Source organism: Ambystoma mexicanum, chromosome 13 (genome assembly GCF_040938575.1).
Source record: "Ambystoma mexicanum isolate Mex_15411 chromosome 13, UKY_AmexF1_1, whole genome shotgun sequence".
NCBI lineage: Eukaryota > Metazoa > Chordata > Amphibia > Caudata > Ambystomatidae > Ambystoma > Ambystoma mexicanum.
In genome coordinates, this window is record NC_090938.1 from 448,520,799 (window position 1) to 448,537,465 (window position 16,667).

Below are 16,667 nucleotides of genomic sequence, written 5' to 3' on the forward strand. Positions count from 1 at the left end.
GTGCTTTCAATGTCTTTCAGTTTGTTCGGTATTCAAAATTACTTTCAAAAGCGCTTATAACAACTTTCAGCTTGTTCAGCATTCAAACATGCCTGTTTCCAGTCCCCAGAGTGCCCCGGTATTACTGTTTCCCTGTTTTCGGTTGAATATGGCAGCTGCCTTGGGTTTCAATGCTCTGCTTTCCGTCTTCTGTTTGCTCAACCCCCCTCTCTCGCGGTAGCCAAATTGAGTGCTGCTCGCTCTCCTAGAGTCCTGCAGCGAATAGCTTGTCTTCCCATGCGGCAGCTACAGAGAGCACCACAAGCTCTCCTGGAGTCCGGAAACTAGCCGAAGGCTTTGGCGCCCCACCAGCTCCTGCTGCGTGCACCTGACAGGGAGGGCAGCAGGATTTCTAGACCCTCTTATGGCCAGCATTGGCCTCAGCATCTCTCTCTCACTCCTCCTCGGCACAGCTCCTCTCCAGTCCGTTCCTCTCCAGCCTACTCCGGCTCGCCAGCCTGCTTCTTTCTCTCCAGGCCATCTCTCACTTTGTGCTGGACAGCCACCATTTGTATTCACCTAGAAATTGTTAAATGACCGCAGGTGCGGGCCATTGAATTCAATTGACTGACCATGGTGAAACCTATTACCTGGACATGCCTGGCTGCTCCAACTGAAATGCTCCATAGCCCTCTTCCTCATCTCAGTACCAGAGGGTTGTTTCTGGGGGACATTTTGTGTGAAAGAAAGGGAAAAAGGCTGACAGTAACCTACAAAGGCTTGAGGGATAGATGGTACATTCTGAAAAGGGAAAGAGGAAATACCATGTCTCACCTAAGGACGTCCTCTCCCCACTCCCCAAGTTCCCTCAACCCAGTTGGATCCTCTCTCGCATAAACACCCCCAGGGTCGGGATCCAAATGCGATGGCCTTTCCCTGGCCACCTGAGAGGAGAATCCATGGGGAAAAGAAGTGAGGACGCCTTCAGGTTCCTCACAAAATCATCCAGCCCCCAATCAATAGTCGCTTCTCCTACTTTAGCCCTTTGGGCACTGTTCTCTTCTCTTGTTTGTGGCTGAAAATGACTTCTGCAGTTCTCCTGCTCTCATTGCTTCATCTCTTGTGAGCATCTTCCATATCCTTAAAAGTGATATATTTTTCTCCTTCTTTATACCTTTGGGTACTTCTTTGTCTCTCTGCACCCTTCCAGTCACTCCCTTACTGGTTTCCTGTCTTTCTTTTCTTCTTCAGCCCCTCTGGGCAACTCGCCCCTTCCAAGCAATAATCTCCTTGTCACCTTCTTCGCCATTATTAAATAGCTTTGACTGTATCACCTTCTACCTCTGGTGCCCCCCCCACCCCTCATTCTGGCTCACCCGCCTCCTTGCCACTACTCTTCACCCTAGGATAGTGGATGGAACTAAATGTGCAACCTGCTCTGACTGTCTCAGTGGATGTTCAACATTGTGGAGCAATACTAGTGCATTTAGTTGTACTGGGCATGTACACCAGAGCAAATTGTAAAAAGGAGTGTGTAACGTGAGATGGATGATATCTTTAATTGACTTTAGGCAATTCTGGCCTCACAAAGCAAGTGCACATGCAGGAGTGAAAGGACCATGAAGAGCATGTCTCTCCCTGCCTTTGGCTAGTTTTGGTGCTGAACATTTGTTTGAAATGTGGTATACACTCACTGACTATAATGTATCACCCGTGTTTCCAATCTCTGATGCTCCCCTCAAGTAAAATTAGGCGACTGTTCTTCTTCAACAAGCTGCCCTCAGGTATTTCGTACTCCTCCTTCTACTCCTCCCAGATGTCCCGAAATTGCACATGACTCGTCCACTCGCTTCAAGAGCAGACAGTGGCGGTCATTCCAAGTTTGGTGGTATCCGGCCGGTCATTTTGGGGGGATACCACCAAACAGTATTATTGTTTCCGCCACCTGATATCCCGATATTACCGGGATCTTACAAGCAGTGGAAATACCAGTAATTCCCCATTCCATGGAGTCCCATAGGCAATTGCTGGTATTTCCGGAACAGGCAATACCGGTGCCGGAAATACCAGCTGTTGGCTGGAGGAAAGTCATGTAACTCCACCAGCAAACTTCTAGTTTGCCGATATGGAAAAGTGCTGGTAAACATTTTTACCAGCACTTTCTTTCCGGACCGGCAAACTTATAATGATGCCAACTGTCACCTGCATCCTGGAATTTCCGGTGCTCCCTCTCAGCAAAATCAGGTGAGCGTGTCTCCCACAAAATCTCCCACAAAAGCTCCACTCAAGGACTCCTGGCTTCTCCTGCTCGTCGATGCTTCCCGATGACACTGTCTTGTCCACTCAATTCAAGAGACGAATACTGACTGAAATGTAAACCGTCTCCCTCCCTGAATCTCTGCTTCTCTCTCCAAGCAAAATCAGCAAAGCGTGTCTCTCCCACAGGCTCCCCTCAGGGGATTTCGGTTCCTTTTGCTCCTTTTCCCACATGCCACCCAATTGTACAGGCCTCGTCCATTCACTTCAAGAGACATACACTGATTCCTTGAACCTCCGACCAGGTGTAATCCAATGGCATTTGCTTTGTCCACTCGCTTCACGAAACGGACAGGAACTTGTGTGCCATCTGAATCTCAGCTGCTCCCTCCCAGCAAAATCAGGTCAGTGTGTGTCTTCCATAAGCTGCTGTTAGGAATTCCCATCTCCTCCCATGCCTCCTACCATGTGCCACCCAAAGGAATATATCTCATCCACTGGCTTCAAGAGACATGAACTGAATGGTGTATCAACCACATTCCTGAATTACGGCTGCTTGCACCTGGCAAAACCAAGCAGGCATGTCTCTCCCACAAGCTTCCCCCAGGGCTTCCCTGCTCCTCCTACTTCTACTCCCAAGTGTCACCAATTGGCACATGTCTCGTCCACTTGCTTGAAAAGGCAAACACTGACTGGTATGCCAACCACCTCCCCAAATCTCTGATGGAGACGGAACTTGCATTGTTCGCCCACTTTAAATCACTAAATGTATCACACAGAGCTGTGTACACAAAACCAATCATAACTCTATTTCTCTGACTGGGTACCAGTCACTCACTCCCTCTCTCTGCCCTTATTCCTATTCAACTACTCAAGTGCCACTGCAGCTTATTAGCCCTTCCCTAAATGTCTTACACCTGTCTTCAGCAACAATCTCCCAACCCCCAGGAAAGTTGCAGGCGCTCATCTGTCCTTCTTTAAGCCACGTGGTTGAAGTTCAGATAAACTGCTCAAAAAGGTTGTCCGAGGTTCGATCTAGTCGAACCAAATGAAATGTAGGTAACTCGAGGTTTGTGCAGGAAAATTCACCCAGGCCCAAACAGACTAAAGATTGGTTGCACTGCTATGATGATATACAAGGTTTTCAAGGAGAATCGGGACCAGATAATATTATTCTACTCCTTCTCCCATATCGCTGTAGGTCAATTCAGAGACAAGAGAGCATTACTATGTAAGAAATACACCAGCAGAAAATTACTGAACCACTGTAATTACCCTCCGCTAGCCCTTACTCAAAGCAGTAATGCTAATATAAATTACCTCTATTTGTATAATATTACACTGGCATTAAATATAACAGTAGGGCGATCGACTTTAAAAATACCACTGGATGCACAGAATATTTTACTACCTTACCAGTAGCAAAATAAATAGCAATTTACTGCCCATTAATAACATTTTCGTCAGCTATAGCATGTACTTTATAAGGGCAAGCTTAGAGCACCTACCGCAGAAATCACTCTTCCAACAAAATGTGTAAAAGGACTGTGAAACAGTTAGTTATGGGATTCAATTTGGTTAATACAAACTCAGATCTCAGCTTATTTTTTGGGAGTTAATGTCAAACATTGTTGGGTGGTGTTTTGTTATGCACTTGGGATTGACGGTGGTACTGCATTTACTGCGATTTTACTGCAGTCGATATATGTCAGTGCATTTCTTACAGTAAGGTGGCTTTGCTCCATTCTGTATTAGCCAGAAATTGCCAATTAGCGCCAACAATATTCAAACTGCACTTTCTTTATGTTTAATGGTTCACGGGGTATTTTATATTATTTTCGAAGCATTTATTTTAAGTGCATTAATAATCGACCTTAAAATAACCTACATGTTAAATGCAGCCTAAAATCCGGATAGCAACATCTTCTCAAAACCCTTCACCTTTGCATCGTCCATGTATCTACTCGCTCTCTGTCAGCCCATTAAAGGATGCTCTGGAAGTACTACTAGAAATCATTCGATCAAGTGTCAACCATTTGTACTAATACAATCTCTTTTCAGGAATGTCTATAATTGTTTTTCTTCCACTCTAGTCTCCCATCGTACATTTTCTTTCAAGGATCCCAAAGCTAACATTGGTGCTACAAAACACATCAAACAAATACACCACCTCGGCTCCTCACACTGTTGCGCACTTGTGAAGGGGTGTCACTTTTACTGACTATTTAAGGGAACCACAGTTATTTCACCCAAATTCCAATCCATTTGCTAGCAACATATAAACATATCGAACACCTAACAATGTCCATGTTGATACTAAAACTGAAATAGGGTTGTACTGTGTCTTTTACAGCATCAAAGAAATGAGAACATTCAAGAAAAAGGTATTACCCTCTGAGGAAGAATCTTATCAGCCACCTTTCTTCTTTTGACACTATAGAAAAACAAAGCAAAATTAGCATGTTTGGCAATAAATGCATTTTACAGAAAATCACAAAACTTCTTTTGTTTATATCACCGAGTGTGCGAATCTACAGACATGTCATATGCAGCAGTAAGAATTCACATTGAAGTGAAAATTGTAGAATTAACGATTGTTAAATATTATCCATTTGAGTACCGCAAAGATCTAAAATTGATAACAATCTGTTTAATAATGCCTCCTTCACACGTTTGTCTCTAGTGGGAGTAAAGGCAACATGATTTGTTCAGACTGGGAGCCAGATATGTAACAAAAGCCACGTCTCAATAATGATTTCTTAATTGGCATGTACCAAAAAAAGCAACAATGCATTGCCATTCGTAAAAATCATAGTCGCAAACAGTAAATTCCCAGCCATTCTTACATGATGACCTCAACCTGCTTGCTTTCGCAAACAGATTTCAGATACAACGCAATAAGCAGTGCTAGATTAAGGTCTACCATTCACAGTTCAAACCAGTTCACAGTACAGTTACATGTCTTTTGCCGCAATAAAGTAGGGTTTAACACATAACCAGGGAAATTCTGCTGTCATAAGGCCTCATTACAAGTTGGGCGGTGCAGGTTAAATCCAGCAGTATTACTGTATACGGCCGCATTACCGCACTGCCCAAATATAAGTTTGGCAGAAAGTCATAGCTCTCAACTCACCCGCTTTTGGCGGGTGTCACCCGCCTTGCAAAGGGCTGACTCACCCGCCAAGCCTCCTGCACGCCCATTCTTTCCAATGGGCGTCTCACCCGCCAAAAACAAAATCGGGTGATTTCACCCGCCTTTGCGAGACAAATGGTTGAGAGCTATGGAAAGTTGGAGGATTCACTTCTAGCCATGAACTGGAGGTAAATCCCCAGCTTTCTGCAAATTTTGGCAGAATTATCACTGCAGTAATACTGTCGAAAATGCCACATTGAGTCCTATGGACTAAAAACAAATGGGGATTTACACCACCACTTGTAATCCAATGATAATACCACCGGACCAAGTGGCGGTAACAGTAATACGGTTTGGTGGTATCTGGGCAGATTTACTGACCAGATACCCCCAAACTCGTAATGATGGGGCTGCCCAGGATAAGGGAGCGCTTAGGTTTGAAATTCGAAAGAATCAAAATTCAAGGTGGTAGCTGCCGCTTCTGGTGAACATGGGCCATGCCCTTACCTATTAACATAGGACAATAATGAAATTGTAAACCAGAATAATTGCACTTCTACAAGTATTATAAGACTTAGCGCCGCATTACAAGTATGGTGGTATGGGAAATCAATTATGCTGAGCACATTATCTCAGCGGCGCATTGACATTTAATACAGAAGATCATTGATTAGGCCAATCAAACTATAGACATCAGTAGAGATATTGATACAACAGTACAAATTGCCCAGGTAAAGCCTTGATAAGGACCTGAATGGTTGAAACACGTGTCGGATGGGCCATTTTTCTATAGAGCTTATATTGTGGAGCGCAAAAAGACGGATAACTCATATTGTATATCTGATTATATGATTGACAAATTGGAATCTTTATTTACTCTGTACTTAATATATCAGTGTTAGGCAATTCAGAAGAATATAGGATAACTTCATTCTATGTGGTCCTACTGTATATCGAAGACTAATTAGGGACTCATGAGGAGTTCGGCAGTAAATCCACCAGAATACCGTCCAACGCATTAGCCTTACCGCCACTTAGTCCTGCGGTATTGCTACCAGATCACAAGTGGCGTGGTGGTGTAAGTCCCCATTTTGTTTTAGTCCATTGGACTCAATACAGCATTTTCGGCACAATTACTGCAGCGGTAATTGTGCTGAAAATGTGTGGGAAGTTGGCACATTCACCTCCAGCTCTGCTACAAATTTCGCCCAAACTCGTGATTGGGGGTGCGGTAATGCAGCAGTAACACTATTTATTACTGCTGCATTTTTACCGTACCACCCAACTTCTGATGAGACCCTAAGTCTTATAATACTTGGAGAAGCTAAATTTTTCTAGTTTACGATTTCTTTATCAAACTCGCAATGAGGCCGATTGATTGCTTTCATCTCAATGTATCTCAATGTAACGACCACATCGAAAGTGGCGGAAAAAGGTTGTGGATGAAACCGAAGGTTTTTGTGGGTGCCTTTTTATTCTTTGTTCCTAGTTATCACCCGGTGAGGTGGTGGTTAAGATCGAAAACGTTAATCACCCTAGTGACTACTGTACTCTCAGTCCATAGCCCTCTTTCCTCCGTACTTTTGCCAAGGTTGCAGACAAACCTTTTGCCTAGCCATTGTCATAGTGCATGTTTTCGGAGTCACATCAAATTCTTCTGAGCAACATTTTTTAAATGAAATGATGGAACATTTGAAATGTCACTGCTTGTCAAGAGGGGATTGGGACCCCTCTCAACCTGAGGCACAATGCCTACAAGGTGTTTGTCAGAGCCATTCCTACCCCAGAGGTGGGGTGTGGGAGTTTGGAGATCTCCACTCTGTCCTTCAACTTTTGTCAGGCTACACATGTCAAGTACCATTTGTTATCACCACCCCATATCTGCTGTGCCCTGTTCTGACAATTGTTCTTTTTCAGGGCTCCAGATCCCAGAAGTCTTTGAGGCATTGGAGGGAACAAGCTACCCAGCAGTGAGACAGCCAGCAGCGAACCTTAGGGCCTGGAGCAGTGGGCTGCATAAGGGTAGCCGGGAAGCTTCATGATACGCGAGCAACGACTTTAGAACTGATTGTGTTTGTCACAGGCTGCCATTGCTGAATTCTGGCAGGCCCACGCTTCAGACTAATGGCATAAGAACACTCTCAATTATGTTTCCTGCGGGCCACCATTGCCGAACATCAGTGAACCCATGCTTGTAGAGGCGGCAGGACCTCAGAAGCCTGTATGGTGCAGCCCGGATGAACAACAGAGGAGAGATTGGCCCAGGGAACCAGAAAGGCGCAAGAACCAATGAGATGGGGAGGAGGCGGATAAAAGAGGACACTTGAAACAGGGCAGTGTGAGTTGTTCAGGTGAGGTCAGAGGAGGAGAAGGAGGTGGACCAAGAAAAGGAAGGACGATACGGTAGAGCGTGGAAGAGAATTGCAAAGAATGTGTGTACGTTGAGGTATTAGCTGGTGAGAGAAAGTGGTACTTGGATGGAGATTGTGCATGTTTGGCGAATGAATGGAGTGACTAAAATTAAGTGTAAGAATAGGTGATGTAGAAAAGGTAGGATGATTCAGTAGAGCGTGGAAGAGAATTGCAAAGAATGTGTGTAAATTGAGGTATTAGTTGGGGAGAGAAAGTAGTACTTGGAAGGTAGATTGTGCATGCTTGGTGAATGAATGGAGTGACTAAGATTAAGTGTAAGAATAGGGGATGTATGTGTGAGTGAGTGAACCAGGTGAATGAGAAAGTGGAATAAGGGTGACTTTGGGAGGCAGGGCGGAGTGTAGTTTGAAGGCAGAGTAGTGGAGAGGAGAAAGTATAGAGTTGGAAGGGGTGAGCAATACAGAGCAAGCGTGAGCAGCAGGAGACAGAAGAACATTACAGGGACTGAGAGAGTGGTAGCGAGAGAGGCAGAAAAAGGAGAGTGGGGAGAGGAGAAAAGGAGGAAGTGAAAGGGATGAGAGAACATCAAGTCGATGTGCAGAAGGGCATGAAAGGGCAAGGCTAAGTAAGACCTGGGAGATTGAAAGGCATCCCTTCTTAAAATCCTTTGGTTTTTCTAGGACTCCGGTTAGGCTCGTCCTAGAAATTCATGGAGCCAGATAAAGAATGTGATTGCCTTTAGGCCCTTATGAGGGCCCTTTTGTGTAGCCAGTCAGACCACAGACAGTAGGGATTACCAATCTCTAGTAACTACCTTGGAATTAAGAGATGCCTAGGCTAGGGAGTGAAAAGCCCACAGGAGACAAGAGGGAGGGACAGCCCTTCGGGAGACCCACTGTAAACATTCTAAGTAAAACCTTTAAACCGTCTTCACAAGTTGGTGTTTTCTTTCGGCCATATGTACTTCAGGCCATCTGTAAAACTGCAAGAAAACAAGCACATCCACTTCCTATGCAAATGAATGAATAAGGAACTACGGGTAGAAGGCAGAGCAGAATGTACAACTATTAAAAACAGAGCTTCAGCTCATGCGGCTGAACTCAAAGGCTTAGTCGTCAGTTGGTGATAAAGAGTTATGTGGAAGGTGCAGTGGTAAGCAGCAGAATGTACAACTATTTCAAAAGCGGGTCAGTGCACGCGGCTGAGAGGGAGGGTGAGCTATGGTGCAACTTTTCTCACTTTTAGATTCATCAACTGGACTGCCTAAAAAATGTGACAAACGCAGATGTTCGTCACCGGTCCTCACTGAAAGCTGTATTTCTGTCGAGTTTAATGTGGTTTCTCCATGGATTACATTACGGAATTTCAGTTGGTGGCTTACTCCAGTTTATCGTAATGTGTACACGTCTGATCTACGTCTCAAGTTATTATTTTGGGGGGCGGGGAGTTATTTAAACCTTTACAAAATTAAGAATTACATATCAAATTTTAAAACAAAATTTAAAAAAAGCTATTCAGAAAAATTCCACTAGACTAGATAGTGTATATGCACTCATAAAGGCATAGACATAGTCAACATGACATCTGCCCAGAAGTATTTTTATAATGTCTATTATTAATGTAATAGTGTGGGACCAAGCCTGATTTGCATATGGTCTTTCCCCTTTTGTAATGGCTTGGCAGGTGAAGAACGATGGTCTGGGGGGTTGCCCAGAGCAATGCCAGAGGTTAAGATTAAATCTAAACCCTCCAGCCAGAACACCTCTTTAGTTTTACTATAATATAATAGTGTGTACAGGCATATTTGCACGCTTGCTCAGGCCCGCTGGTTCGATTTTGACACCAACAAGATATGAGACTAATAAGCTAGACCCCTCTCTTTGAGCGGAAAAGGTTCTAGGGGCATCATATTCAACTATTTCTCCCCCTTCTCTAGAAGGGAAGAATATTCACCTTGTATCAGTTAAGGTGTGGGATGGGGAATGGGAGGGATTGCTACAGACAAAACCCAAGGGTATGATGTCATAGTTCTTCAGGCTTATATGTGAAGAGCCAAATTACCCCTGCCCGGTGTACTGTGGGACTGGACGAAGGTGCCACTTTGAGAATTTGTATGTTGTTCCAGAGGATGAGGAAGGTTGGGAGAGAAAACAACATGTACTAGTTTTTTGCTGTTCCCTCCTGTGCACACTGGGTGACCTGTCTGACTAATGTGTTTTTCAGTCTTAAAACAAAAAAACAAAACAATCTGTTAAAAGAGCGGGACCTAAATCTTGACAGGAAGGGTTTTTAGAAGAAGAAGCCTGTGTGAGTGCAGAATGTGGTTTTGGCTTCTCTTTGACCAATGCTTCATTAGTGGAACTATGAAAAGGAGTAACCCCATCGAAACGGAGTTCCAAAACATTCTCCTGTTCCTCCTTTGTAAACTTGATTGCATGCAACCAAGCCTGCTTGCAGACATCTACACCCAAGGCTACTCCTCTAGCTGAGGTGGCTATATGATGAGCAGAAGACTCGAGCAAATTGTGTGCTACAACTGCTGCGTCCAATAGCTCTCCCTTAAACTACTCCACCTTGTCAGGTGGATATTTATACAAATCTGCCAGTTCATGCCAAAGTTTGAAGTTTGCTACTGCAAGAAGGGCTTCAGAATTGGCCTGACATAGCTAAAGCTCTGAATTTGTGTGGTCCATATTTTGCTCACAATAGCCAGAACATCTATCTGTAGTTCACTCAGACCTCTCAGAAGCCTTAGTTGAGACAGCCCCTGTCAGAATCTCATCCTCAGATTGGGGATCTCCTGGGTGAGGACTTTCAATCAGACAGCCTGTCATGAAACGTCTTTGCCGAACAGGACACCTCTTCTTCAGGGTTGTCCTCTGCATCTTCGCAGGCTGATCTGCGGAAGGGTCTGGATCTTACGGTACAGGCTGAGGCAGAAATCGCAGAGGTAGTAAAGGCTGAGGTGGAGCAGGCTAAAGCAGCACAGTTATAGGCTGTAGAGATGAAGTGGTAATGGCTGAGGCACCAGAGGTTCCCTCAAGGAAATTGGAGGGGCATCTGAAAGTTGGTCCTTGACTTGACGTTGGAACTGGCTATGAAGCAGCTGGCATAGGTTCCTGCATCGGCACTTTAAAATTAGGTTTCATGAGGCGCTGGGTATAGGCTAACTCCCGGTCTTCCTATTCCTTCAACTCATGGGGGCACTGACAGGGGAGGGCTGGAGGGAGCAGATTCAGAGGGACTTCACCCCATTCGAGAGACTCCGAGACACCATAACTGAGGGGAGGGGTCTGATCTCGGCATGTATAGGGACCTAGTAGAGTCAGGCAAGAGGTCCACACACAAGTTAAGGGAACAATGGGAGAGAGGCATGGGAGGGGGGCTGAAAATACCGGATAAACTTTGCAGGGGTGTCTCTCGAGCCTCGATATCCTGCCAATACAAACTCCATGCCATCAAGCTCCTGCACAGGTGGCAGTACCACCCGGTTAGACTCTCGAAGATGGATCAGAATGTCAGCCCCTTATGTTGGTGTGAATGTGGGCTAAGGGCGGACTACTGGCATATGTGGTGGAGGTGTCCTAAGGTGCAAGTGTTTTGGGATTAAATCTTGGGGTAGATCAAGGAACTGGACGGGATCGTCCGAGAGAATACCCCAATGCTGGTCCTGTTTGGTCTAGAAAAAGCAGAGGGGGAGTGCTTCAGACTTCCTACGATGGCAGCGGGCTTACTACTGGTGGCTAGGCCATGCCTCACGACCTGGTGGAAAAATGTACACCTCCCAAGTAAAAAAGAAAGGATTTGTGTGGCCAAAAACATTTATGCTATGCAACGAATAACAGCAGGGCTTCATGGGGTTGGGGGTTCGCTGGCAATTGAATGGGGTGACTTCGCCAAAAAATACGTGACAACAGAAGTAACCTGAGTCGACACACTACCAGGGAAATGTAATGAGAGGACCAGGAGCACTAGAGGGAAAATAGCATGTCAGAAGGTGAACGGATTTGGTCAAACTGGACACAGGGGCCACCCGAAAGGGACCAGTATATTAAAAAACCGCAACTTATGTGGACAATGTCAATGCTTGACCCCCAAAGGGAGTTAAAGAGGGAAGGAGTCAACGCTCGGGGGAGGGTCGCAGAGGGGGTCTGGGTGAGCCGATTAAATGGGTCTGTTAGTTGTTTCCGACAGCTCAAGTCCGCAGACTATTTTGGTTTTTACCAATGGTTGTTATGACCCCAGTAATAGTGTTTTTATTTAGTCTGTCGTCCCTTTTGATGCTTGTTGACTGTTCTGTTCTAAAAAATGTTAATAAAGACTAATTTGAAAAAAGAAGGTTTCATGGGGGAAGGTCAGGGCAGTATACTATGCACCGAGGGTGCGGGTGGTGGTAAATGGGAAAGTCTTGAGGGTGTTTGACTTGCAAAGAGGGACACAGCAGGGTTGCCCATTATCCCTGCTGCTCTTTGCCTTATCGCTGGAACCGCTGGTGGAAAACATACAAAACTCCCCACGGATAGAGGGAATGAGAGTAGGGGAGCGGGAATTCAAGCTAGGGATGTATGCGGACGACATACTCATACACCTGCTTAATCCACGCATTTCAATCCAAGAGTCTATGGAGGTGATAAGTGAATATGGGCCCCTGTCTGGGTTTAAGATTAATCAGCAGACATCTATATTATTTCCATTTGACGGGGAAGCATAGAGGGATACAGTGATGCTCCGATCCCTGGAAATAGGGATCCAGTTGGAGAATATCGGATACCCTGGGAGTGGTCATGTCCAGGCCTCTGGACAATCTATGTAAGGCGAAGTATCCCCGTTTCTTGAGAAACTCTATGGGGAAATGGCATAATCGAGTAAGCACACCAAATTGTGGATGGGCTGGCTTAATACGCTAGAGATTATCTTTTTGCCGCAGGTACTTTACGTGTTCCAGATGCTACCTGAAAAGGTGCTGGAATTAATGCTGCGTGAGGCAAAAGGGCATATGATGCTGTTTCTCTGGGCGGGGCAGAAACCGTGGATAGCATATGAAACCTTGGTGCTCCCTAAGGAGAGGGGGGGCGGCTAGGGCTTCCAGACTTGCCCTTCTACTACAAGGCAAAGCAGGTGCGGGTCCAGGTGCCGCACCTTCAGGTGGACGGGACAAGCAATGGGTATACTTGGAAAAATTACTTCTGAGACCGGTTATGGTTGGAGAATGGTTGGGGGTCCCTCAGGGGAGGGTCGTGAGGAGGATTATCTTGGGGTTTGTGTGGGAACTTTGGGTCAAGCGCTCAGGAATTGAAGGGATCACCACGTGGCTCTCTCCCATGAGCTATATATGGACCCCACCATTTCGGGATGATATTCCGGATCCGTCTAGATATCAGGCATAGTCGAAGCTGGATTAGAAATGCTGGGTCAATTGTGGGTGAAGGGAAGATGTATTACCATTCAGAAATTGGATGCGGCTTTGCAAATTGACAAGATGTCTGTGTTTTCCTACCTACAGTTAAAGGGGGTGGTGATGGCAGAAATAAGGAAATTGGACATACAAAGGAAGCTTATGCCGATGGTGAAAATATTGGAAACACAAGTGGTTACAAGGGCACTGATCTCCAGACTTTATGCCGTGTTGGTAGAGGCAAGGGGACACGCAACTCATGGCCTCAGAGCTAAATGGAAAAGAGATCTGGGCAGGGACGTGGACAAATTACTGTGGGGGAAGATATGTAGAGGGGTCTTTAAGACATCGATCTCCTGCCAATACAAGCTTCACGGGGTAAAACTATTGCATAGGTGGCAGTATGATCCAGTCCGGTTGTCAGAGATGTTTTCCTTTGTGAGTACAAATTGTTGACGCAGATGTGGAGAGTGAGCAACATATTGGCACATGTGGTGGTCGTGCGAAAAGGTGAAGGTGTACTTGATTCAGGTCTTGGGGCCAATCAAGCGGGTGGAAGGCATTGAGAGATGACTGGACCCTATTCTAGTTCTAATTGGCATAGAAGAGACTGAGGAGGGTTGGAGGGCTTTGTCGCATATGGATCATTTTATGTTTCTGGTGGCAAGGGCCTGTTTGGCATTGAGTTGGAAGAGGGAGTTTCTTACCTCAGAACGCGAAAGGACCTCAAATACCAAGGAGATATACACAATGGAGAATATTACATTGTTATTGCATGGAAGGCCTTCCGCCTTGCAGGGGCAAGATCCAATTTCCTGCAAAACTGCAAAGTGGGCCGGGACCCAAGGGCTTGAGGGCATGTGGAAAAATGGGGAATGTGGGAGTTGGGTGGGGATGGTGATGGTGTAACCTTCCTCACTCTTAATCTTGGTGTTGGTGGTACAACGTGGCCTGTGACGGGATAAGTAAAACATTCTTCGGGTAACTGTACACGAGTATCAGTGTGATAGCGGCTCATGACTATATGTATAGTTCTAGGGGTTAATCCACATCCAGGGGAAGTCGAGGGGGGCGTGGGGTGTAAAAGGTTTGTTACTATTGAGCACTTGACAATGCTTTTTATTGATTTTTTCAGTTTTTCTATGTGGAAAAACCAATAAAATAAAATGTTAAAAAAGAAGACTTCATAGGCTCTGAATACATAATATTTTTAAAACAAGCAATAGGGTGTCTTCAGCTAGCTGAGTATGCCTTGGCTGCTGGGAAGAAGGCCTCTCATAACGTACTGGCCTGGTATAGGAATCACACTATCTAGGTTGCCATGTAGGTCTGGTCAATCGAGGGTCCACATAATATAGCAGAGAATATCTGGCAGGCTACAACGGTCTGGCGCCATAGGAAGCAGACAACCAACATGAATGCACTCAACTAGCAGAGACCCCATAAATGGTATATGAGAGGAACACACCTATTCCAGTTTAGAATTCAAATGTCTTTCAAAAAGATATTCATTTAAAAAACAAGTGTAAGTGCCCTTCTCCAAAGAAACAAAACACCACGAGTGAATACCCCATAACCAAAACCTAACTATACATGTAAAAAGAAAGAAAAAACTGCAAATACAAATGCTAAATATTAAAAAACCTCATATACACCCCGGGCTGTACGTGCGTATCAGCTCGGGAACCAAACAGTTCAATGCATGCAAAGCAAAATAATTCCACCACTAATCCCTAACTGTAAGTCGATTCACGATTAATTGTTTCAAGCAATGTAAAACAATACAATTGTCTTCCTTGACAGGGGAAAATTCAAAACAACTGCCTACTCGAGTTTCGGCTGAGAAAAAGTCCCCCAAATTAGATAATGGCCAAGCCTTCTTTATGGCAGAAGTAAGAGTATTCTCTGTGGAGAAGGCGATTTTTATCTGTCAAAATATAATTGACATCATGAACCAAAATACAATTATGTAAGAAGACATGAAACACGTAATTCTAGAAAAGGAACCTAAAAAAGACATACCATCATGTGCTGGATAGAGTGTCATACACATTACCCAACTTTAGTAACGCCAATCGAATTTGAGCAGCAGGGATCCATTTTGCATTCGGTCTTCCCTCATATGGAGGAATCTGTAAAAGGACAACAAATGTGCCCTGAACCCAAAGTCCATAGTTAGACCTAATTCTCTCAAATGAAATGTACACATGGACTAACCTATGAGAAGATCTTCACGATTCAGCCAACTTCAAGAATTCTTCCATTAAACCATCAGCGGGCAACTGAAAAAGAAATGTGAAGGAAACTAAACTAAATCCAACCATCAGAACAATGCGGAATTGCAGAAGCAACCATTGAAGCTCAGGTGTCAGATGTAAGCAGCACAAACATACCTGTAAAATTACTGTATGGCATAGACAAAATCGAGACAACACTCTGAGCGATTCAGCGTGCTCTCCGACTAGAGCCATTTTGAAACACTATGCATAGTCACATGATCTACGCACAAGAGTGAGACCAACCAGGAAAAGTGGTGGCCGTGTCTAAATGAAGTAGGGAAGCCTAATTACCAATATTTTAAGAGTACAAAAATCCAAAACATTGACCCCCAAAGGTGGAGTCACTCAAGGAGTACTAGTAAATTAAAATGAAGAGAAGAGAATGTGCATCAGCACAGTGTATGCTCTTAGAAATACAAGTGTGTCACACCCTTAAATGGAAGCCCAACTGAACACTCCTCAAATATCTGAGCTTCAGTGCCCTCTCTAGCCCTTTGAGTAGAAGGATCCTCTGGCAATGCCCAGTTTGATTAGCACCTAACCGGGGATCCTTGGATGAGCCAGTGACAAATGTATCCCTGCTAGTGTTTTTAGCCCCTAACCTGTGTACCTCAGCTGGACCGCTATCTGCATTAGTCCCTCAACAGGGATCCTCAGGGTTAGCCCCTATAATGTTAGCCACTTGTTGACGATCCTCATGGAGAGCACCAATATTAGTAGCATCTTGATGGGATCCTCTGGGTGGGCCTGGTTATATAAACCCCTTGACAGAGATCCTTGTAGTGAGCACCAGTAATATTAGCAGTTTGACAGTGTGGGAATCCTCAAAGAACACTCTGGTAACCTTAGTCATCTGAGGGGGTACCTTACACACCGCAGGTCTGATAAGGCAAGGATGTGGATGTCCCCTCTCAGAGCCGAAGCTCCCCGGGAAGGAATCTCCAGTCTGACTTGCCTTGAAAAGAAGATAACATACTGGATAATGTTTCTTCTTGTCGATGATGTCTTGAAAATGTTCAAGTGCTAGTTGCCTAAAAATCTTTTCTCACCGCCGGGGTCTGCGAACACATGTATGCACCGAACGTGTGTCACAATACAAAGAGGCATACCAACCGTGGTCTGGGCCAAGGCTTTTGAGACAGTAATTGTGATGGTCTGAAACAGAAAACTTACACCCACACAACTTTTAAGTAGAAAACACTTTCAATCGTGGCATAGGTGGAGGAGAAAAGAACAGACGTTGCCCCAGGGA

At 44.9% G+C, this 16,667-nt stretch overlaps 1 protein-coding gene across 2 annotated transcripts in view; it reads right to left on the reverse strand.

Moving 5' to 3' along the window:
• SMARCD2 (SWI/SNF related BAF chromatin remodeling complex subunit D2) overlaps nucleotides 1-16,667 on the reverse strand; it is a 1,053,332-nt gene that overhangs the window by 636,697 nt on the left and 399,968 nt on the right. For both annotated transcript variants that reach the window (XM_069634087.1, XM_069634085.1), the window contains exon 3: nucleotides 4,627-4,669. In XM_069634087.1, coding sequence (XP_069490188.1) covers nucleotides 4,627-4,669 — 43 coding nt within the window. The remainder of the gene's footprint in view (nucleotides 1-4,626; nucleotides 4,670-16,667) is intronic.